General features: G+C 53.9%; 1 protein-coding gene across 1 annotated transcript; it reads right to left on the bottom strand.

The window, feature by feature from the left end:
• Positions 1-307: 307 nt before the first annotated feature.
• On the bottom strand, positions 308-17915 carry PLEKHO2 (pleckstrin homology domain containing O2; the record flags this gene model as incomplete). The annotated part of the gene is made up of 7 exons (XM_080691633.1): positions 308-1297; positions 3302-3400; positions 5186-5290; positions 9401-9517; positions 15052-15201; positions 16080-16111; positions 17891-17915. The coding sequence occupies 7 exons, from the start codon at positions 17913-17915 to the stop codon at positions 308-310; spliced, it is 1518 nt and encodes a 505-aa protein (XP_080547759.1).
• Positions 17916-23422: the final 5507 nt, after the last annotated feature.

Here is a 23422-nt window from a genome sequence, read left to right as displayed (position 1 = left end):
GCTGCATCGGGGGCTCAGCTGTGCTCTATTGGGAAGTCAGACATGTAAACTACCAGGGGTGGGAGGAGAGACGATGCCACCCACACATGGGGCCAGAGCCCAGGAGACAGCACTCAGCACAGAGCCAGAGTGCGCTCCCGGCCCTGCGCCCCGAGAAGAGGTCAGACAGTGGCCCTGGGTGGCACCTGGCATCACTGGCCAGGGCCGGGATGAAGGACAGCAGGAGCCTCTTCCGCAGCCCCCAGGGCCTGCAGGGCACATACACATTTCTCAGCAGGGCTGGGCTGGGACTGCCGGGGGGCCAGGCCTAGGGTGCGCTTCTCCTGTACAGGGTCACCAGCTCCTTCCGCTTCTCCTTTAGCCCCTGCACTTCCTGGCTCAGCTCCCCCAAATCCTTCATCTCCTGCAGGACCTGGGTGGCCTGCCGCAGCTGCTCCACAGCCTGGCTGAGCAAGGTCTCGGCGCTCACGGGGGGCGGCTCGCTGCCCAGCACCTTGCTCAAGAGTTTCTCTGTCTGTTCTGAGGCCACCTTCACCTCCAGCTGGGCCCGATACAGCCGTTCCTTGGGTGGCCGTGGATGCCGGGCGCCTTCCCTGAGCAGGTCCCCAAGGGAGGAGCAGCGGGGATGGAACTGGGGTGGCTGGTCCCAGGGCGGCAGTGCTGCGGACACTGTTGCTTCCTCTGGGCTAGTTCCTGGGGTGTCTGAGGCATCGGGTGGCTTGGCAGGCTCAGAGCTGTCATCCACGCCATTCACTGAGACCTGCTCTGGGCGGGGGGCAGAGGGCCCAGGAGCCTCCATTCCACCCAAGCAGGCTTTCATTTTCTCTGATAAGATCTTGGGCGGGGGTACAGGTGGCTTCCCGCCCTCCCTGGGAGCAGCCTCTATGGTCTCAGGATGGGGCGCCTGGGCCTCTGTGGTCTCCAGTGCAGGGGGCTCCTCGGGGCTGGGGTTCTCCAGGTTCACCTTCAGTTTGTCAGACAAGATGCTGTCGGGGGGCTGCACAGCAATACTGTCCTCCCCCAGCGGGGTCTCCGAGTCCTCGCGGCTCTCAGGGTGGTCTTCAGAGCTGACTGACACAGGGGTTGGGGCTCTTTCCACCGAAGGGGGCATCACCCTGTCACCAAGGCTGGCTGGCTCAGGTGCTGGGGAAGGCTTGGCAGGAGGCATGGGGGGCCGAAGAGCCTCCCGGGGCTGGGATGCAGTGCCGTCCTCATCGCTGGGGGCAAACACTGGTGGCCCACTGTCTGGAACATCGAGGTCCAGGCGCAGAAGCCCATCAGAGGCTGCGCTGGCTACCTGGTGGGGCATGGCATCCAGCATCACCTTGGCTGACTTGGTCAAGCAGTCTTCCCCAAATGCTCTCCAGCTCACTCACTCCTGCCTGCCCTTCCTGGAGACTCGTCCCGTCTGCCAGCCCCTCCGCAGCCCGTGCCTGCCCAGCTGAGCCCGGGGTGAAGGTGCGCCAAGCAGGCGGCTGCCTCCCTACCTGACTCTGGGGACCCCTAGTAGTCAAGGGACCTTCCCAGGGAGCCTGAGAGGCCCTGGGCAGACCAGAGCAAGAGGCCTCTCCCAAGGCCCCTGAGATAGGAGCGGTGCTGCCTGGGACCCTTCCACCCGGTTACACGCACCACGTGATCTGGCCAACACCTACCGAGTCACTTGGGATCACCACAGAGCTGTCCCCCAACACACACGCTAGCCCCAGCTCCTCCTAGAGCCCCCAGGTCTTCCCTTTATTTGCCGGAGCCAGACGGCAAAAGTACAGGTTCTGAAGAGAGGCGTGAGGATAAAGAATTTTTAATTCTAACGTGGGGGAGTCGCCAGCCTACTATCTCTACTGGCCGACCCCTGTTCCTGGGTCAATATTTCCTACAGGTCGATAACTATGCCTGGGTCAGTATTCTCTATTGCGCCGATGCTCCTGGCCGACGCCTACTTCTGGGTCAACCTCATCGGGTGCTCTTGTTCTCTCTAGGCCTTCAGGTCCTCCCCTACAGGCTCCAGTCCCCCAGTTGACAGACAAGAACAAGAACAACCTCCAACAACCTTGATGCCTCCCTCCTCTGGTCTCTTCCCCCTGGGACTCCCACAGATACACCCCCACGCAGCTCAAAGTCGACCAATTCTCTTAGAAAACGTGAGGCAAATGTCACCACCTAGCTTCTCATTCATTTGAGGATGGCAACCTGGCCGGTGGCCCCAGGGCCCGGGCCTGACCATCTCGGAGTGCGCGGCCTCGCTGCTTTCTTCATTCTCGGCTGCCACTGGCTGTTCGCTTCCGCCCCCAAACGTCACACCTGCTGACGTTCTTTCCTGGCCTCCCAAGTCTGACCCCTCGTCAGCTCTACTGGTCTGAAAAGCGCTTTCCCTTGCCAGGACTTCTTCCTCATTCCCGTGCACCTCCCTGGGCCCAGAGTCCAGGGCTGGAGCCTCATGTCATCTTCCTGCTCCGTCCAGTCCTGGCAGTCAAGCGAGCCCAGGCAGTTCCTGCTCCCTGGGGTCCCCCATCAGCCCCTCCCTTCCCACCCCCCAGCCTGGCAGGCCCTTCCCCCTCCTTCCCCACCCTCAGTCCAACCCGCTCCCCCAGGACTTCACCCTCATGTGTGGCACAGGCCTTCCATTCTGTCTCCAACTCCTGCACTCGAGGCCCCGAACCCACCTTCCCACACCAGCCTCCCAAGCAAACAAGCCACCTGGCTCACTTTTATGTTTTTCCACAGTACTAGGGATGGAATCCAGGGGCATTCTACTTCTGAGCTACACCCCCAGCCCCATTTTTTATTCTTTATTCTTTATTTTGAAACAGGGTCTCACTGAGTTGCAAAGGATCCCACTAAGTAGCTGAGGCTGTCTGCGAACCCTGATCCTCCTGTCTCAGCCTCCCAAATGCTGGAATTACAAGCGTGTGTCACCACGCCTGGCTTCTCACCTGGCACATTTTGACCTGGCTTGTCCTGAGACCCCCTCATTCCAAGTCTGCCAACTAAAATGCAAATGCCAGTGCCTCCTCCGTGGTCCCTCTGGCCCGGCCTCCCAGAGCCAGGTCAGACGTGGCTCTGCTTGGAATGCTGTGCCCTCAGGGGCCCGATTCCTTCAGGCCAGTTCTGGCTAAGGCCCCTGTGTGGACCACAAATGGAGAGGGCTGTGCGCTCAGGAATATCTCCCCAGCATGTAGACTCAGTGCCTCCACTGCCCTTCCTGTGCACCACTCAGCAGGCCTGACTCCAGGAGAGAGGCAGTGAGGGGCCTGGCTGCCACCCTAAGGGGCCGGGTCCCAGGTCAGCTGGCCTCCTGCCTTACCTCCTTCAGGTGGACCCTGGTCGGGGGCCGGCGCTGCCGGCCCCCCCGCACGCGGTCCCGTGTCACGTGCTCCAACACACAACTCTTGTCCACCTTCACCTGGGAAGAACAGGGAAGCAGGTCAGTCCCTGCAGGCCTTGGGGAGAGCGGGAAACACCCACGGGCTGACTCAGAGGCAGGGTCTGCACCCTCGCTGGCCAGGGCCCTGCCCCGCCCCCTCTGCTCTTACACTGGTGGGCCCTCTGCCAAGCCTGAGGTCTCCTGCTCTCTGCAACTGTCCCCTCTGCCTGTCTTTCTTCCCAGATATGCCTCTTAGCCCTTAGCCTTCAGTCTTTCCTAAAGATCTAAACACCCTGAGCAGGTGTGAGGCTTAGTTGGGGAGTGGGGAGAAGCCAGACCATAACCCTGGTGCCTGGCTTCCCAAAGAGGCCTGTCCTGACCTCTGCCACTTTACCAGACCCTGGGGGACAGCTCGGAAAAGAGAAGGGATACACCTCTTGTCTGGGGGACAGCATCTCTCTAAGGGTCAGAAAAGAGGGTCAGAAAAAGCCGGGCGTGGTGGCGTGTGCTTGTAATCCCAGCATTCTAGAGGCTGATACTGGAGGATCACTGTTCGTGGACCGCCTCAGCTATTTAGTAATGCCCTTTGCAACTTAGTGAGACCCCGTTTCAAAATAAAGAATAAAAGATAGGGCAGGAGGTGTAGCTCAGAGGTCGAATGCCCCTGGGTTCCATCCCCAGACCCACAAAAAAAAAAGAAAGAAAGAAAAGAAAAGAGGGTGAGGAGTAGTTGGAAAGCCAGAGTAAGATTCATATTCATATGGCAAATCTGACTCTGAATCCTAGAGTGGCCTGTTCCTATGAGGGAGTGGGACTTAGGCCTCCTGGGCGCCAACAGTCTTGTTTCTCCATGGAGAAGCCACAGACCCTGTTCTGTCAAGCCCTTGGGCTAAGGCCCAGCCAAAGCTCCTGGAGTTTTCCTCAGTACCCACAGTCAGCCATCAGCCCTCCTGGGAACACTTTCCCCAGGTAGTGGAGGGCTGACGGTGACACAGTAACATGCTAAGAGAGAGCGGGTACCATAGGCTGGGAGTTGGGGTGGGGGTGGCAGGAAGAACTTTCTTGGGAAGGTCTGTTCCCCTCTGGTCTCATCTTCTGCAGTCCAAGGTGTCACACAAGATTGGTCCTTGAGTTCATTTCAGCCAAAGAGCTAAGGTCAAAGAAAAATCCTCCCTCGGAGATCCTGGCCTCATGCGGCATCCTGCCTCCCTGCGCCTGGTCATGACAGATGTTGCCATAATCATCACTACAACACAGGGCTGAGGTCATCGCAGACAGTGACCCAGGGCTGCCCGGGCGTCATGGGCCAGCTGGAGAGAGAGGTCTGACGCGCTCGCTGCCCCTCTTGCCTGGGCAGCCTGCTGTTTCCAGATGAGGCTAGGCTGGAAAAGATGCAGGGCTGCAACCAATTAAATTCTACCCGCCACTTACTTATTTTTCTTTTCTTTTCTTTTCTTTTTTTTTTTTGGTGTGTGTGTGTGTGTGTGTGTGTGTGTGTGTGTGTGTGTATACTAAGAACTAAACCCAGGACATTCTACCTCTGAGCTACACCCCAGCCCTTTTTTTTGAAACAGAGTCTCACTAAGTTGCTGAGGCTGGCCTTGAACCCACGATCCTGTCTCAGCCTCCCAAGTTCTGGGATTTCCAGTGTGCGCCACCAATGCCAACTGCTTATGTGCTTTTTAACTTAAACCAGATTAACTTCCTTATGCCTCAGGTTCATCTGTAAAGTGAGGTCACGGCCCCACTCTGCAGGGTGCCATGAGGCGAGGGGAGCGTGCGCAGAGCCCCGGTGTCTGGGCATGGCAGCGGGCGGCCTCGCACCTCATCGAAGGCCTTGTTCTTGCCCCGGCTGATCCCCTCATTGAGAGCTCTGATCCAGGACTCCTTCTCCTCGCCGCTGGGCGCCTGGAACTTGATGTCGCTGACCTGCAAGGGGGCGCGGGACGGTAGATAGTAATAGAGCTCACATTCAGGTTCACACACCAGGTCTCAAAATCAGAATGACCTCACAACAGGTCTGACGCTGGGGCCCAAGGGCAAGGGTGGGAAAGACCCAGGAAAGAAGGGCTCTCCTCCGGCCCAGGCCGCTGGAGGCTCAGACTGGAATCAGCCTTGCTCCGCGGAAAGGGCTCAAATCTGGTCCTGCTCCACGGGCGCCCCCAGGCCAGCTGATTGATCTCTGGTCTTTAGTTCATTCTGCAAAGTAGAAACAGTCCCAGGCTACACTCAGACTGAGGATAACAGAGTTGGCAGGTGTAAGGAATACCCATGAACGGAGTCTCACTGGAGCCAGGGCCACCCTGACCTCCACAGCGAGCTCCAGATCCTGCTCTGGCCCCCACTGAAAAATATACCCCAACTTCTAAAGCCCCAGCGCATCCTTCCTGACCTTGAGTAAGACGGTAAAGAGAAGGGCATTAGCCTGTAATCGAGTACTTGGGGAGGCTGAGACAGAAGGATCACAGGTTGAAGGCCAGTCTCAGTGACTTAGAGAGACCCTGCTTGAAAATTTAAAAATAAAGTAAAATAAAAGGTTGGGGTTCAGCCGGAAATGGTGGTGCACGCTTGTAATCCCAGCATTTGGGAAGCTGAGACCAGAGGATTGCGGTTAGCAGACAGCCTCAGCTACTTAGTGAGGCCCTCTGCAACTCAGTGAGACCCTGTTTCAAAACAAAGAAAAAAAACTGGGCAGGGGGTGTAGCTCGGAGGTCAAATGCCTCTGGGTTCCATCCCCAGACCCGCAAAAAAAAAAAAAAAAGTTGGGGTTAGGGCGTGGTGGCGCACACTTGTAATCTCAGCATTCGGAAGGCTGAGACTGGAGGATCGTGGTTCATGGACAGCCTCAGCTACTTAGTGAGGCCCTCTACAACTTAGTAAGACCCTGTTTCAAATTAAAGAATAAAAAATAGGGCAGGGGTTTAGCTCGGAGGTCAAATACCCCTGGGTCCCATCCTCAGATCCACACAAAAAAAGTTGGAGGTGTAGCCCGGAGGTAGAATGCCTCTGAGTTCAAACCCCAATACCAAGAAGAAAGGGGGGGAAAGGATTATCTAAAGTGCTGTATCCGGAGCACAGCAGTGCAGAATAATTCCTTAGTAGTAGGAGTTAATGGCATTGCCTTCCTCCAGGATGAACAGTCTTGTATCCTCATCTGTCAAATGGGGCAACACATCCTACCACAAAGCAAGGCTGAGACAGGGCCTGGTGCATAGTAGGTACTTGGTAAACAGCTACTGAATGGGCGAGCCAACGAATGAATGAACTGGTTCCTTCCCTGGCCTGTTTTTGGGCGGCTGCCTCCTCTCTGACCTCAAGATGCCCTAGTTCTTTGTTGGCGGTCGCAGCCTGCCCTTCCCCCGTGCTGGTGTTAGATGGCCTGCCCTCCTGCCACCCTCCCAGTTATGTAACACCACATCACAGGCCTGGCCCCCCAGCATCCTCATTATATAACTTCCTCCTGGCCACAGGCCTCCTGCTCACACAGGGCCTGGGTCCCCCACAGGCCAGGCACAGCCAAATGCTCATTTGCATGACCAGGGTAAATTCGATCCTGGCAGCAGATCTGCAGTTAAGTCAGAAACCCCAGGGCACCTTGGCAACTGCCTCTCAGCCCAGCCATCAGAGCTGCCGGGCTCAGGGAGGGACTCACAGGCCTCCTGCGCCTGTGATGGGAAAGAGCCTGGGCCATCGCCTCTGACCGCAGCTGCTGCCCTGCCTCAGGGGCTCCGAGCTGGTGGGGCCCCTGGCTGGTGCAGGACTTAACACCCTAAGAAATGCAGAGGAGGCAACAGAGTGGGGCAGGGAAGTCACGTGGCCAGGTCCTACTCTCTCTACTACCCTGGGCCTCCAAAGACAAGAACTGGCCCAGCCCACTCAGAGTAGGTGGTGCAAAGGTGCTGGCTCCCCAGGGGACCTAGTTCTACCCTAGGGCACCCTGTAAACCTGGCTCACTGAGCCAGGCATTCCACAAGGATGACCTGGATGGGGACAATTAAAATGAATACCAAGAAGTTGTGACCTGAAGGGCCACAGGCTGAAACAAGTCCTGAGAAGCCCCAGGGACAGAGGGCCTGCTAGGAGCTTAGGTGCTCCTAAGACTGGCCGTGGAACAGGCCCATCGGCCTGGGAAAGGGGGAGGGGAAGAGAGGAGGCAGGAAGGAGGAAAGGGCCAAGCTGGCCAAGCCCAGCAGGGCAGCCAGGCCCAGCAGTGGCCACCCTGCTTCCTGGCAGCGGCCACTTGTGACCTCATGGCAGGGGCGTGGGGCTGGGAAGGCAGGGGGAGAGGGACGTGCAAGACACTGGAGTCTTTGTTTATTTGATTAGAGGGGAAAAAAGGCGGCCTCAGGACCAGACAGCCAGGGTCACATGACCTTCCAGGCGGCTGGAGGCTGAGCTAAGGACGGGGAACACCCAGGGCGGTGGGAAAGGCAGGAAATGGGGTGTGGGGGCATGGTGCTCTGGGCCAGCTCAGACAGCTGAGCTCCAGGAGCCCCACTCTGAGCGGGTGGTGAGGGTCAGGGCCCTTGAACTGGGACAGGTCGAGCCTTTACCCACTGCGCTATCATGGCTGCTCCAGGGCCCGCCTCCATCTGACTGTCCAGTTCCCAGAGTCGCATAGAGTCAACCTGAGCCCTTGGCAGGGCTGCGGGTGGGAGGGGAGTACTGGCCAGAAGCTGAGAATGCAGCTGCGTAAACAGGCCTCTCTGGGGTGATGTTCCCCCACCAGCTGGGCCAGCCAGCCTAGCCCACCACCCACTGGCCTGAGAGGTGGAGAAAGGAGATACCCACATAAGACTGGGCAGAGGACAGAGGGCAAGGCCCCCTCCACTCCACACCCACGTAAGGACATACACACGCATGGGCACACACACACACACACACACACACACACACACACGGCACCACAGGAGAGACGGTGGAGCTGCAGGACTGGGTAGGGGTAGGGGCTCAGGGCCTGGAAGATCAAGATCTGACTCTCTTGTCCTCAAAGAACTCTCAACAGCAGATGGTAAGAGAACCTGGGCCCAGACCCATGGACCCGCAGGACAGCATAAACCTGCCCAGGCCCTGGGGCACATCCTCCAACCCTCCACTGCCTCCTCAGTAGCTGCCTTGCCCCCACCACCTGCAGCGGAGGACAAGGGATTAAGGTCTCCTCCAGAGTCCAAGGCCCAGGGGCTACAGAGGCCAGGGGCTCCTGGCCCTAGACAAGGCCCCCAGCAGGGCTGCCCAACCTGACCCAGCCCCCGCCTCCGTGACAGCCACTCCGCAAGGCTCCACAGGCGTGCAGGGACCAGGCATCGTGGGGCTGGCAAGAGGGGCCATACACGCCAGCCTCAAATCCAAACTCCTCCTGACATCTGTGGAACTACACGAGGTGTCAACGCCCACCAACACCGCAGCAACACCAGAGTGGTCAAAGAGTGGGTAAACTGCGTATTTCATCTGCACATGCTGCAAGGCTGAGGGACAGAATTCCCCAGGCACGAGAACTCCCCTAACTATATCTGAGACAAGAAAGGAAAAGGGGGAAACCGGGGTACAGGCCTCTCGGCTGGGGGCCCAGTATTGGGGCTGGAGGGGACCCACCCAGGAAGGCCTGGGAGGAGGTTGAGGCCACACCCTCCCCTTCCCCAGACTCTGCCAGGGTGTTGCAGGCCCGGTGGGGTGCAGGCCTCATCCACAGCTCTCTTGCCTCCGCCCTGGGCCTCCAGTGTCCAGAGCGCAGAAGAGGGCCAAGGGCCTACCTCCCAGTGGCTACTTCCAGCCTAGGATGGAGACCTTGGAGCCTGAAACTGGGGGAGAGGAGGAAGGCTCTCAGCAGAGTCCTCACTGTATCTCCCATCAACCAGGGCTGAGGAGCCACCAAGACAAAACAAAACGGTCTGGCGTATGGTGGCTACTGGGTATGGGCCTCAGCCCATTCCACGGGAGACTTACAGGCTGCTCAAGGGGCCCAGCCTGCCTTGAGCCCCGGGGTGGTCTTCCCCAGCAGACTGGCCTGGAGGGAGGCAGGCAACGGCAGGCATCCCCTACCTTGTTCCCTGGGGAGCGCAGCAGGATAAAGCGGTGTTTCCGCTTGAGGAGGGCGCGAAGGTCCTGGCATTTCTCATAGCTTCCCAGCTCCACTGTCTCCACACACTTCTGCTCGTCCTGGGGAGAGAGACAGAGGGGACATGAGCTGTGAGAGCCAGACCCTCCAAGGTCCTCACCTGCCAGACCACTCAGAAGGACATCACACGACCCAGATGTGGTTCTCAGACCCTACAGACAGTGCCCCGCATGTACTGGCCAGAGGGATGTCCGCAAAGCTCACCATCCAGATATGAAATGGGGCACACAGGCCTGGGGCGGGGGGGACGTGCCCAAGGAATGAGGCTCGTGTGCCTAGGCCGGAGGAGGAAAGGCAAGCGGGAGCTGAAAAGGCTTAGGAGAGGTGCCCGGGTCTGTGCAGCCCAGACACCAGGCAGAGGTTGTGAGGAAGTAACTGGGGAGAAAAGAGACTTTCCAAGAAGAGGCCGGGGAAGCGTGAAGGAGGCACACTCGAGGCCCCATGGCCGGCCCTCAGTGTGATCCTGAGCTGGCTTCCCCACTTGGCTGGGGAGAGTGGTCCCCATCCCGGGCTGCAGGCCATGAACAACAGAGACCGCGAGGGCTCCTTTGAAAGCACCCTACCCTGCCCCAGCCTGCCACCCAGAGGTTCGGGCCTAGGCGGGCCAGTGGCCGGGACGGTGCTTGGCTTCTGCGGCTGCCAGGCTGCCTCCTGCCCGCAGGGAGGGTGTTCTCCACAAGCTCCCCTGCAGTGCCTCCCCAGCAAGCATCCTGGGCCATGCTCCTCCTCAGAGGTGGCCACTGGATCCTCTTCTAGGGGACACCCAGCTGGACAGCTCCCTGGGAAGCAGGAAGAGGCCCTTGGGAGAAGAGGGGAGACACTGCCCTGGAGACTGTCCAGGAAGTGACGGAAACCCCTACTGATGTCCAACAGCAGAGACCTGGCGAGGACTCCTGCATCCCTGCTTCTCCTGAAAGCCCAGAGCCTCCTCTTCTGCCTCATTTGACAGGTGGCGACAGTGGGTCCTGATGAGCAAGCAAAATGGCTTAGGCTCATACACCCAAACATGTGGGACAGGCCCCCCCTCAAGCCCATGTCCTCCACCCCCAGGCCAGGGCCTGTCCAGGACCACGGCACTCCTCCCAACCCAGTCACAGGTATGACTGGTGCCTTCTCCATAGTCTGCTCCACACCAGTGACCTCCAGGCTGCCACCCATGTCAGCAGCAGCTACCCCACCGAGAAACTGCTAAAAGTGCAAATCTCTCGAGCTCCGTCTCTACCAGATCACAAGCTTAGGGGCACAGGCCTGGCAATCTGAGTTCTAACTAGCCCTCCAAATGATACTGATGTATGTACTAAAAATTGTTCTAAGGAGCTGGGCGTAGTGGCGCACACTTGTAATCCCAGCATTCGGGAGGCTGAGACTGGCGGATCACGGTTCTCGGACAGCCTCAGCTACTTAGTGAGGCCCTCTGCAACTCAGTGAGACCCTGTTTCAAAATAAAGAATAAAAAATAAGCGAGGGGCTGTAGCTCGGAGGTCAAATGCCCCTGGGTTTCATCCCTAAATCCACACACACAAAAAAAAAAAAAAAAAAATTGTTCTACACTAGATTGCTCTCAATCTTGGCAGACTAGAAGCTTTCCAAAACCTCAACATTCAGCTGGGCACAGTGGCACACGCCTGTAATCCTAGTACTTGAGAGGCTGAAACAGAAGGATCGTAGGTTTGAGCCAGTCTCATGACTTAGTGAGGCCCTCAGCAACTCAGCGGGATCCTGTTTCAAAATAAAATAGGACTGGGGCTTAAAAGTAGAATGCCTCTGAGTTCAATCCTCAGTACTGCACACACAAATACAAGAAAATGAAGGAAAGAAAGGAAGAAAGAAAGGAAGAAAGAAAGAAAGAAAGAGAGAAAGAGAGAAAGAAAAGACTCAAACATCATTTCAGACCCATGATACCAGAACTTTGGGGAGGGGGGCCCAGATTTTAGTACTTTCTGAAGGAGATGATTGATTGAAGCCGGGTGTGGTGGCGCACGCTTGTAATCCAAGTACTTGGGAGGCTGAGACAGGAGGATCTCAGGATTGTCACCATCCCTAGCTACTTACTGAGGCCCTCTGCAACTTAGTGAGACCCTGTTTCAATATAAAAAAATAATAAAATAGGGCCAGGGATGTAATGTAGAGGTAGCATGCCCTGTGTTAAGCCCCCAGCAGCAAAGTAAATAAATGAAGCAGATGACTGTGCGGCTAAGACGGCTACGCTCTGTTCCACTTTCTCTTCAGCCTCGCAGGGACAGGGAGTAAGAGGCCGTGGCCTAATCTTTCTATCCAAGTTCAATTTTTCTGTTTTGCTTCCTTATGTCTCATTCCAACCTGTACTAGCCAATATCTTCCAAGTTTCCCCACAGAAACACCAGGGGCAGACCCCCTCCCACCTGGGAAGCTCCCCTGTGCCCGCCATGTTCCCCCAAGCCTTGGCACTTTCTTTCTTTCTTTCTTCCTTTCTTTCTTTCTTTCTTTCTTTCTTTCTTTCTTTCTTTCTTTCTTTTCTTTTCTTTTCTTTTTCTTTTTTCTTTTTGCAGTACTGGGGATAAAAACCAGGGGTCTTCTAACTCCAAGCTACACCCCCAGCCCTATTGTTATTCTTTATTTTGAAATAAGGTCTCACTAAGTTGCAAAGAGCTAAGTAGCTAAAGCTGGCCAGGAACGGAGATCCTCCTGTCTCAGCTGCCCAAGTACTGGGATTACAAGCGTGCGCCGCTACAGCCAGCTCCTTGGCACTTTCATTCCTCTGAGGTCTACCATCTTGCCGCTGGGGGCATGCAAACATCCATTAAGCACCTGTGAGGTGCAGGCACCCGCCTGCCCTGGGGAGCACAGGCTAACTAACTCCATGCGTAGCTGGCTGGCTCCGCTCTTCTCCAGGTGCCTGCCTCCTTTCTCTTCCTCCTGTGGTGCCCTGTAAGAGCCAGCCCTCAGGAGGGCCTACACAGGATGAGTACACTGGAACGCGCGCCTGCCCCCAAGTGAGATGCCAAGAAGCCCCCTCCTCTCTGGGTGCCCAGGACAGAAGGCCCCATGAGAGCAGCTCACATCCAAGTCCACAGGTTCCCCAGCTGGGCAGCCACAGGCCCAAATGCACCTTCCTCTGCCTGGGAACAAAACATCTGTGCCTCTGCCAACTTGGTCCCCACAGCTGCCCGGCCTGGATCTCCTCCCCACCTGAAACACTGAATCATCTCCACCTTCTACAGCTCAGAAGAGTGGGCAGAGCGGCAGGCCCTGGGCGGGCCCTGGGCGGGGGCAGCATCTTTGAAACATCAGCTTCTGACAGCAGAGAAACAGCCAAGAGCCATCGGCATTCGCCTCGCTCCTTACATCAGAAAGAGGAATTGAGCTAATAAGCATTTCTCAGTTCCTACTCTTGGGCCAAGCTTCTCCACCCCGGAGTGCTAAGTTCTTGAAATTGCATTTGAGTTTTCAGTAATGATCTTTTTTTAAAAAGTAAGCGTGATTTGGGTTTTTCATGTTTGGGGACGTGAAAGCCTTCCTGCTTCCCAGTCGTGACCAGATGTGGAAAGGCGGTCCCCAACAAGTCTGGCTGGCTGACGGGCTGACAGCTGACAGACTGTCACTCAGCTCCTGTAGCCGCTGGCCCTGGAGGGAGATGTGACAGCTCTCCCTGTTTATAAAAATATCCCTCTGCTGCCACATTCCCAGCCGTGGCACATCCTAATTTGGTGAGAGTGGCAGTATAGAACATCTGGGGATCTGTCTGCATACCCGTACCCCTTGCCCTCCTCTCACTGCTTCCCTGACACCCTAACTCCGAGAGCCTGGGGACTCAGGCCGGGCAGGCAGGTGCTCCTCAAGGGCAGCTCCCTGGGCTGGGGATGCAGCTCGGTGGGAGAGTGCCTGCCCAGCATGCATGAGATCCTGGGTTCAACTTCCAACACTACCACAAAACAAAAACAAACCAACACCAAAGGTGCCAGGGTGTGTTGGCACATGCTTGCAATCCCAGTACTTGGGAAGCTGAGACAGGAGGATCAGAGGTTCAAAGCCAGCCTTGGCAACTTAGTGAACCTATCGGCAACCTGGTGAGACCCTATTTCCAAATAAGAAATAAAATTGGGCTGGGGATATAGCTCAGAGGTAGACTGCCTATGGGTTCAATCCCCAGTACCAAAACCAAAATAAAAATGACACACATACCAAAGGCAGCTCCTTTAAACACCTTGATCCAAGCTGTCCAGTCCTTATGGGCCTGAGACAATTATGAATTTATCAGGATATGCTGAGGGAGGCTGAGAGAGAATGATAATGAAGACAGACAGTCTCCCCTATGCCCTCACGTGTTGCAGTTGTCAAAGGCATACAGCAAGAGCCAGGCACCATGGCCCACGCCTGCGTGTAATCCCAGCAGTAGGGAGGCTGAGACAGGAGGATCACAGGTTCCAAGCCAGCCTCAGCAACTTCATGAGGCTCTCAGCAACTTAGTAAGACCCTGTTTCCAAATAAGATATAAAATAGGTCTGGGAGTGAAGGCGGCCCCTGGGTTCCATCCCCATTACTACAAAAGTAAAATAAAATATAAATAAAATCAGGCTGGGGGTGCAGCTCACAGGAAGATATGCTTTAGCATCCTTGTTTATCCAAATCCCAAGCTGAAACTAGGAGAGGCCCAAGAATCTGACTGCAGAAGTGGCGGCAGCAGCTTCGCGCTGACGGAGAAGTACAGTAAGAATATAGCCGGCCAGTGGGGAAGAGACGTGGCTCTGGCAGAGTCAGTCCAGGCCAGCACCTTCTGTTGGAGAACAGAGAATATTTAACATATTCTAGAGAAAGCCCACCGAAAATAAGTTTTGAAGCCAGGCATGGTGGCGCATGCCTGTAATCCCAGTATTTGGGAGGTTTGAGACCAGAGGATCGCGGTTTGCGGCCAGCCTCAGCTACTTAGTGAGGCCCTCGGCAACTTAGTGAGACCCTGCTTCAAAATAAAGAATAAAAAATAGGGCAGGGGGTGTAGCTAGGAGGTCGAATGCCCCTGGGTTCCATTCCCAGCACCATAAATAAATAGATAAGTAAGTAAAGAAATAAATAAGTTAGTTTTGGAGTTTCCTTGCTGGTGTCTCTCGGTGGGAGAGCATCGTATATGGTTCTAGACTGGACTCCTCCACTCACCGTCAGGTGCTGAATTCACTGTCATTTTTGCCATCCTGAATTTCAGTATCCTCTTCTGTATAACAGGATAACCACTCTCCTGGGACCATTGTGAATGCTATAAGAGGTATGTAAGAGTTCCAGACAAGGATGGAGCGTTACTTATTATTTCTATCACCACCACTGAATGGAGAAGGCTTCAGTTTTCTGAATCATTCACTTGTATCAACCTTGCCCAGGGATAGGAAGTTCCACTCCCACACTAGATGCACATGTGGTTCAAAGGGCTCCCATCCAGGAAGCCTTCATTGCCTACAGAGGTACCATGTCCACATTACTGCAGAGACGCAGAGGAGATCAGGCACGGCGACACAGCAAGTCAAAGCAGACAGGTCTTGCTGGCCTGGGCTGCCTTCCTCTGCCTCCTGCCCCAGAACACCCAAAGTCAAGGCCAACGGGTCCTCACCTCATTTTCGTAGACCAGCAGCTGTGCCTGGCAGAGAAGCAGGTAGCGGTCTTTCCAGAGACCCAGGAGGCCCCCACTGCTCTTCTTGATCCAGCCAGCCTTGTCTGCTGCCCGCGCTCCCCGAGGCCTCTCGCCCGCCTCCTTCACGCCCTGTAAGACATCAGGAAACGCTGGGAGGGTTGCTACCACAGGGCTGCATGGTCACAGAGAGATGTGTCTGTGCGAGGCACCTAAAGCCAACATCCTACGTGAGGTTCTCCACAGCCCTCAAGGCAGGCACCCGAAGACCAAGGTCAGAAATAAAGAGTAAACTGGGCACCGTGGTGGACTCCTATAATTCCAGTACTTAGGAGGCTGAGACAGGAGGATTACAGGTTCAAGGCCAATGTGTGGCAACTTAGACTCTATCCCTAAGTAAAAAATAAAACAGGGCTAGGGATGTAACTCAGAGGTAGAATCCCCCTGGGTTCAATCCCAGTACCACAAAAAAAAAAAAAAAAGAAAAGAAAAATGGAAGAGCCACCTTACACTGAACCACAGTGCTGCACTTCACACATACAACCTCCTCTAACTTTTTTTTCAATTTTTTTTTTTATTTTGGTACTGGGGGTGAAACCCAGGGGCCTTCTACCTCTGGGCTACACTCCCACACCTATTTTAGATTTTATTTGGAAAAAGGGTCTCCCTAAGTTGCTGAAAGCCTCACTAAGTAGCTGAGGCTGGCTTCGAACCTGCATGATCCTTCTGTCTCAGCCTCCAAGTCAGGGATTACAAGTGTGCACCACCACGCCCAGCCTCCTTTAACTTTCAAAATACCCTCCAAGGTGGTAGTGCCATTACCCAAGAGTCGTGGCCATCTCTTCTCTATAACTGAAGCTTACAGAGAAGAGATGCCTTGTCAGTCCCATGGCTCAAAGGACAGAGCCGGAAGCTGAAGCAGGTCCTCTGGCATCCATGTGTCTCCCGCTCTGCCCTTCTGCCTCCATGTGTCTCTCAACCAGCCAACCAACATTACACCACATGCTGACGTCGTCACGGAAGAACCAGAGCAACACGGTCTCTGCTCACAGAGAGCGCAGCGGGTGAAGAAAGAGCGGAACAAATAAACAGCTGGCACAAACACATTAACCAGCGTGAATCACTACAAAGCATGCAAATGGGCCAGCGAGAGGACAGTGGGCACCTGGTCCAGGCTGCGGAGCCCAGAAAGGGCTCCCAGAAGAGAGAGCTTGGAAGAATGGGGGGGGGGGGCGGGCAGGCTGAGTGGCGGTCTCTTCTGCCTTCCCCGGCCCTCCTAGAAAGCCATCTGCAGCCCACAGCGGCCAGCTCCCCTGCCTTCACCCAGGCCAGGACTGCAGGGCAGCAGCCCCACCTGGTGAGGATTCCAAAAACCCCTTCCACCACAAGCCAGGCAGGAGTCAAATTCAAGCCTGGACAGGGAGCCACTCTGCAGTCTCGGGGCATGCTGCTGGCATCTGTGCCCATCTATTACCTGCTTAGATGACCAGGGTCGTGCCTACCACAAGTGGTCAGATTCACTTCTGCATCCCAGCACTCGGCCCTGTTCTCTCTCTCTCTCTCTCTCTCTCTCTCTCTCTCTCTTCTCTTCTCTTCTCTTCTCTCTCTCTCTCTCTCTTTTCTTTTAGTGGTACTGGGGTTCCTAGAAACCCTTCTACCTCCCCACCACGCCTGGCTTCATCCCTGTTCTTTACACATAATGGAGGCTCAAGAAATAACTGTAGAGAGCCAGGCCTGGTGGCTCACTCTTGTAATCCCAGCATTTGGGAGGCTGAGACCAGAGGATCGCGGTTCGCGGACAGCCTCAGCTACTTAGTGAGGCCCTCCGCAACTCAGTGAGACCCTGTTTCAAAATAAAGAATAAAAAATCAGGTGCCGGGTGTGGTGGCACATGCCTGTAATCCCAGCATTTGGGAGGCTGAGACAGGAGGATCACAATTCAGACAGCTTCAGCAACTTCATGAGACCCTATGCAACTCAGTGAGACCCTGTTTCAAAATAAAGAATAAAAAATAGGGCTGGGGGTGTCACTCGGAGGTAGAAGGCCCCTGGGTTCCATTCCCAGTACGGAGAAAAAAAAAAAATTGGGATGGGGATATAGCTTGGAGGTAGAATGTCCCTGGGTTCCACCCCCAGTACTGCAAAAAAGAAAAAGAAAAAAAGAAATAACTGTAGAAAGAAAATAAAAAACACCCAACTTGCTAACCACTTTGCTTCACTGACTGGTACCCAGCATAATGAATGTGAAGGGGGTGTGGAGGAACGGGATTGAAAAAGCATCAAAACTAGAAGGTGCTAGAAGAAAATCAGTACAGACTAATTTTGACTACATTGTAATTTACATAAAACTCAAAAAATAGGGGCCCTACTTAAAGGAGACACGCCTCTCCCCGGAGATACCCTGGGGCCACAGCTGTCTTAGGAAGGACAAGCCCAAGCAGATTCAAGTGTGGTGAGCTGTCAGGACTGGGCTGGGCCTGGCTTCTCGGATCTATCAAAGGAGCCCCAGCCTGGTTTTCCCGTGGCCTCGTCCAAATCCTGGAACTGCACGCGCTCGCGATCGGGCGTCTGGGCTTTGTAGCCACATCGTGCAGACTGGAAGCCTCAGTAAGCCTTGATTTGTTCATCTGTGAAATGGATATTAAAATCCCCATGAGAGCAGGGATTTTTGTTTTACTTCTGTCCTCCGTTCTTAGACGGGCTGGCACACGGTAGGTGCTCAATATTGTTACTAAATAAGCACAGGCACAGACACAGCTCCTCGGAGGCCCAAGGCTCAGCAGGCGGCAGCTGTGGGTGACGTTACTGTTGCTGTCATTACCTCTGGCTCTCAGGGACCTCGCCATGGGCCTGGTTCCCAATTCTGGAAGAGGCTTTTCTGGACTAAAAGTGCTGGTCTCAATCTCCAGAAGCTCCAGGAATATGGGGAGCCCCTGAGGGTCTTGAAAGGGGACCTCTCTTAGAGATGGCAAGAGAAATGGAGACGTGGATGGTCTCAAATGGTATTTCCGGAGGCGGAAATGAAGAAGTGGGAGACTGCCCTGTCCCAGGGAAGAGGGGACTCTGGGGTCTTTTGACAAGAAGAGGAGGGCTCTCCCACACTATCATTCATCCAACTTCCCCTCCCCATGGGGAGCCTACTACTGATGACACTACTGATACATGTTCAGCCCTAAGGAGCAATAGAACATCAGATGCCCCTCAATAACCCTGGCAGGTGTCCTAGGGCCCAGAGCTGGAAGGGAAGAACTAGGGCACGGGAGCCGCCCCCACACTCATACCCTCCTATCAGCAACCACAGCACTGCTGGCCACCCCTACTCACGCACACACCACTACTCAAGCACACACGGCCACTCCTGCTCTCTTCCTGTGTGTGTGTGTGTGTGTGTGTGTGTGTGTGTGTGTGTTACTATAGTACTAGAGATTAAATCTAGGAGCACTTTACCACTACACTCCAAACATCACCCCCTTTTTTAGTGGGAAAAAAGATCCTATTTTAGTTTTTCATTTGCATTTAAAAAGAAGTTCAGCTCAGCATGCTTGTAATGCCCGTGCTTGGGAGGCTGAGACAGGAGGATCGCGCAGGTTCAAAGCCAGCCTCAGCTATTTAGTGAGGCTCTCAGCAACTTAGTGAGACCCTGTTTCCAAATAAAATATAAAATAGGTCTGGGAGCATAGCCCAGAGGTAGAAAGCCTCTGAGTTCCACCCGCCCCCCAGTACCATCAAATAAATAAATAAAATAAAAAGAAGTTCAGGCCAGGCATGGTGGCACACACTTGTAATCCCTGTGCTTGGAAGGTGGAGACAGGAGGATCACACAGGTTTGAAGCCAGCCGCGCTGGCTTAAGAGACCCTGTTTCCAAATAAAATATTTTTAAAAAAAAGAAGTTCAAAGTGACACTAACCAAAGTTCAAAAACATCAACTTTTAGAGGCCAATCAGGTAAGTACAAATCCCAGCCCCAACCTGTGTGTGTGTGGTACTGAGGATTGAACTCAGGGATAGTCTACCTCTAAACTACACTCTCAGATTTTTTTTTTTTTTTTTTTTTTTTTGTGGTACTGGGGTGGAACCCAGAGGCTTTCTACCTCCAGGCTATACTCCCAGACCTATTTTATACTTTATTTTGGAAACAGGGTCTCACTAAGTTGCTGAGAGCCTCACTAAGTAGCTGAGGCTGGCTTTGAACCTGTGTGATCCTCCTGTCTCAGCCTCCCAAGCGCAGGGATTACAAGCGTGCGCCACCACGCCCGGCATGACTCTCTGATATTTTTAAATATTTTATTTTTTATTACTTTTGAGGTACTGGGGATGGAACCCAGGGGGCATTCTACCTCTGAGTTACACCTCCAGCCCTATTTATTTATTTATTTATTTATTTTTGTGTGTGTGTGGTACTGGGGATAGAACCCAGGGGCTTTTCTACCTCCAGGCTATACTTTCAGACCTAGATTATATTTTATTTGGAAAGAGGGTCTCACTAAGTTGCTGAAAGCCTCACTAAGTAGCTGAGGCTGGCTTTGAACGTGTGCAATCCTGTCTCAGCCTCCCAAGTGCTGGGATTACAAGGGTGCACCACCACACCCAGTGCCTCCAGCCCCCTTTTTTTTTTCTTTTTTTCTTTTTTTTTTTTTTTTTTTTTGCGGGTCTAGGGATGGAACCCAGGGGCATTTGACCTCCAAGCTACACCCCCTGCCCTCTTTTTTTTTTAATTTTTATTTATTTATTTATTTTTTTTATTTTTTTTTTTTTTGCGGGTCTGGGGATGGAACCCAGGGGCATTCCACCTCTGAGCTACAGCCCCTGCCCTATTTTTTTATTCTTTATTTTGAAACCGGGTCTCACTGAGTTGCAGAGGGCCTCACTAAGTAGCTGAGGCTGTCCGCGAACCGTGATCCTCCAGGTCTCAGCCTCCCGAATGCTGGGATTACAAGCATGCGCCACCACACCCAGCTCTTTTTTTTTTATTATTATTATTTTTTTTAGTGGTGGTGGTGGTAGTGGTACTGGGGGTGGAACCCAGAGGCTTTCTACCTCCAGTCTATATTCCCAGACCTATTTTTATATTTTATTTGGAAACAGGGTCTCACTAAATTGCTGAGGGTGGCTACGAACCTGTGCAATCCTCCTGTCTCAGCCTCCCAAGTGCAGGGATTACAAGTGTGTACCACCACACCCAGCTTTATTCTTTATTTTGAAACAGGGTCTCACTGAATTGCAAAGGGCCTCACTAAGTAACTGAGGCTGTCTCCGAACCTGCGATCCTCCTGTCTCAGCCTCCCAAATTATTATAAGCATGCGCCACCACGCCTGGTTACTCTCAGATCTTTTTGTTTTTTGTTTTCAAAGGATCTTGCTAGGTTGCTGAGAGACTTGCTAAATTACTGCACACTGGCCTTGAACCTGCAATCCTCAGTTTAATCCTCCCAAACACTGGGATTACTGGTGTGTGCCACCATGCCTGGGCCTCTGACCACCCCCCCTTTTTTTTTTTGGTGTGTCTGTGGGATACTGGGGATTGAACTGAGGGGTATACTACCTCTGAGCTATACCCCTAGCCTTTTTTTTTTTTTTTTTTTTTTCCGTACTGGGGATGAAACCCAGGGGCATTCTACATCTGAGCTACATCCCCAGCCCTATTTTTATTCTTTATTTTGAAAGAGGGTCTGAGTTACAAAGGGCTTCACTCAGTAGCTGAGGCTGTCTGCAAACCGCGATCCTCCTGTCTCAGCCTCCTAAATGCTGGGATTACAAGCGTGTGCCACCACGTCTGGCTTCTAGCCCTATTTTTTATTCTTTATTTTGAAACAGGGTCTTACTAAATTGTGGAGGGCCTCCCTCTAAATCGCTCACTGACTCTCACGGCTACGGCTATGAACCTGTGATCCTCCTATCTCAGCCTTCAGGTACTGGGATTACTGGCATAAGCCACCACGCCTGGCTTTCCCGCCCCCCTTTTCTTTATTATTTTTTATTTGGGGTCAGGGTTTCACTAAGTTGTCCAGGCCGGCCTTGAACTTATGATCTCCAGCCTCAGCCTCCCACAAAGAGTCGCTGGGGCGGCAGGGACTCTGGAGTGTGAAGCTATTGCCCAGACCTCACCTCTGAATTCTGAGCTTTTCAGGGGCTTGCCATCACTCCACAGCATCTCACACCCCTCTGTAAACTCACTCCACCAGCCGTGCACGGTGGCGCACGCTTGTAATTCCAGCATTCGAGAGGCTGAGACAGGAGGATTGCGGTTTGCGGACAGCCTCAGCTACTTAGTGCAGCTCTCTGCAACTCAGTGAGAGACCCTGTTTCAAAATAAAGAATAAAACATAGGACTGAGGGTATAGCTCTGAGGTCGAGTGCCCCTGGGTTCCATCCCCAGTACTGCAAAAAAAAAAAAGGGGGGGGGTGGCTGGGGGTATAGCTGGAAGGTAGAATGTCCCTGGGTTCTATCCCCAGTACCACAAAAACATAAACTCACTCCACAATGACCTTCCTTGACAGCCTCACCCACTGCATGAAAATCTCCTACCAGCTGCAAGCTCTGGGGGTCAAGGCCGGGACCTTGCCCCTTGATGACACCTCTGCTGTGGTGTAGCACGACAGTGCCCCGAATCCCATGACTAGACTGGCCACAGAATCAAGTTCAAGGCCTGGAGATGAGTAGGACCAGGATGCGACCGGCAGGAGGGCACTTTAGGGCAGGGGAGAGGACTACAGAGGGCTGCAGATGATGTGAATGGGAGCCCGGCCACCCTACAGGAGGTCTGGCTGGAGGCCACGGTCCTTTGCCTCCACCCTCCTCCAGCCCCCCCAGACCGCCTCCCACCAGAGGGCCTGGCCACGACCAGCGAGTTTTAACAAGGGGCCCCTCCCCTTGGCAGGGTTCACAGGGGAGGTTTTGTCCAGCTCAGCCCAGTTTCTCAGCCTCCTCTCCTCTCCTCTTGTCGACCAGCTGACCATTGTTCCTGTTTCGCCCTCTTCCTTCCTTCCCACCCATCTTCACCCAGGCCTCCTCCTGCCTCCTGTGAGCAGCTCCCAAGGCAGCCCTGGGCACCGGTCATTCATTGAAAAACATAAAAATAAAAATAAGAAGCCAGGTCACCCTGACTCTATGTATAGGACAGTTGGCAGTCTACAGCAAGGTTATGACAGAGACAGAGACCAGCAGAAGAAAGCTTGTTGGAGCCTCACACCCCAGGCTCATGATGACCTTTGACCTCAGGCTAAACCCAATGATGCTCTGACCAAACCCTTCTAAAAATCATGCCAGAATCCCATAATGGAGCAGCCAGAGAGGAAGGACAGGCTCTGCCCTAGGAGACTGCCCAGTCTGATGGAGCACCACAACAGCAGACCCTGCATAAGTGGAATCTCCAGTCTGGAGCCTGAGTGCATATCTCCTCCTCCTCCTCCTCCTCCTCCTCCTCCTCCTCCTCCTCTTCTTTTTTTTTTTTCCCCTGTACTGGGGGTTGGACCCAGGGGCATTCTACCTCCGAGCTACACCCCTAGCTCTATTTTTTATTCTTTATTTTGAAACAGAGTCTCACTAAATTGCAGAGTACCTCACTAAGTAGCAACCCGAATCCTCCTGTCTCAGCCTCCCAAGTACTGGGATTACAAGTGTGGGCTACCACATATGGCTCCCAGCCCTTTTTTTTTAAAGAGTCTCACTAGGTTGTTTACAGTCTTGCTAAATTGGTAAGGCTGGTCTCCAGCCTTCAAGCCTCCTGTCTCAGCCACCCAAGTACTGGGATTGTAGGACTGCACCATCACACCTGGCAACATTTGCAGTTTCCAACGCTTTTGCACATACATCATCACTTTTCTACATCACTTGCCATTCTCTCTCTCTTTTTTTTTTTTCGGTTGTACTGGGGTTCCTGGAAACCCTTTTATCTCCGGGCTACACTCCCAGACCTATTTTTATACTTTTTTTTTTAAACAGGGTGTCATAAGCCAGCTGGCTTCGAACCTACGCCATCCTCCTGTCTCCGCCTCCCAAGCGTGGGGATTACAAGCGTGTGCCACCACGCCCGGCATGCCATTCTCATTTTACAAATGGGGAAACTGAGGCCCGGAGAACACAGACAGGCACACACTCAGTGCCCAGACCAGCACTTCTGTACCAAGCCTCAGCTTGACAGGATTTACAAGCCCATTGCCCAGAGGAGGTCACTGAGGTTGAGGGGCTCGGCCCCAAGGGGGCTGGGGAACAGGAAGAAGTTCAGAGCTGGCAGAGGTCTGAAAGGAGCCATGCGAGTGAGGAGAAGAGACAGCCTGGGCCATGGGCAGAGCAGGTGACTATGCTCTAAGAGGTGTTTAGCAGAAGCAAAGATGGCCAAATGGCCTACACAAA

The sequence above is a fragment of the Muscardinus avellanarius genome, assembly GCF_963383645.1.
Source record: "Muscardinus avellanarius genome assembly, chromosome: 3".
Taxonomy (NCBI): Eukaryota; Metazoa; Chordata; class Mammalia; order Rodentia; family Gliridae; genus Muscardinus; species Muscardinus avellanarius.
Note: the sequence above shows the minus strand (reverse complement) of the source record. Positions and strands in the feature narration are given on the sequence as shown.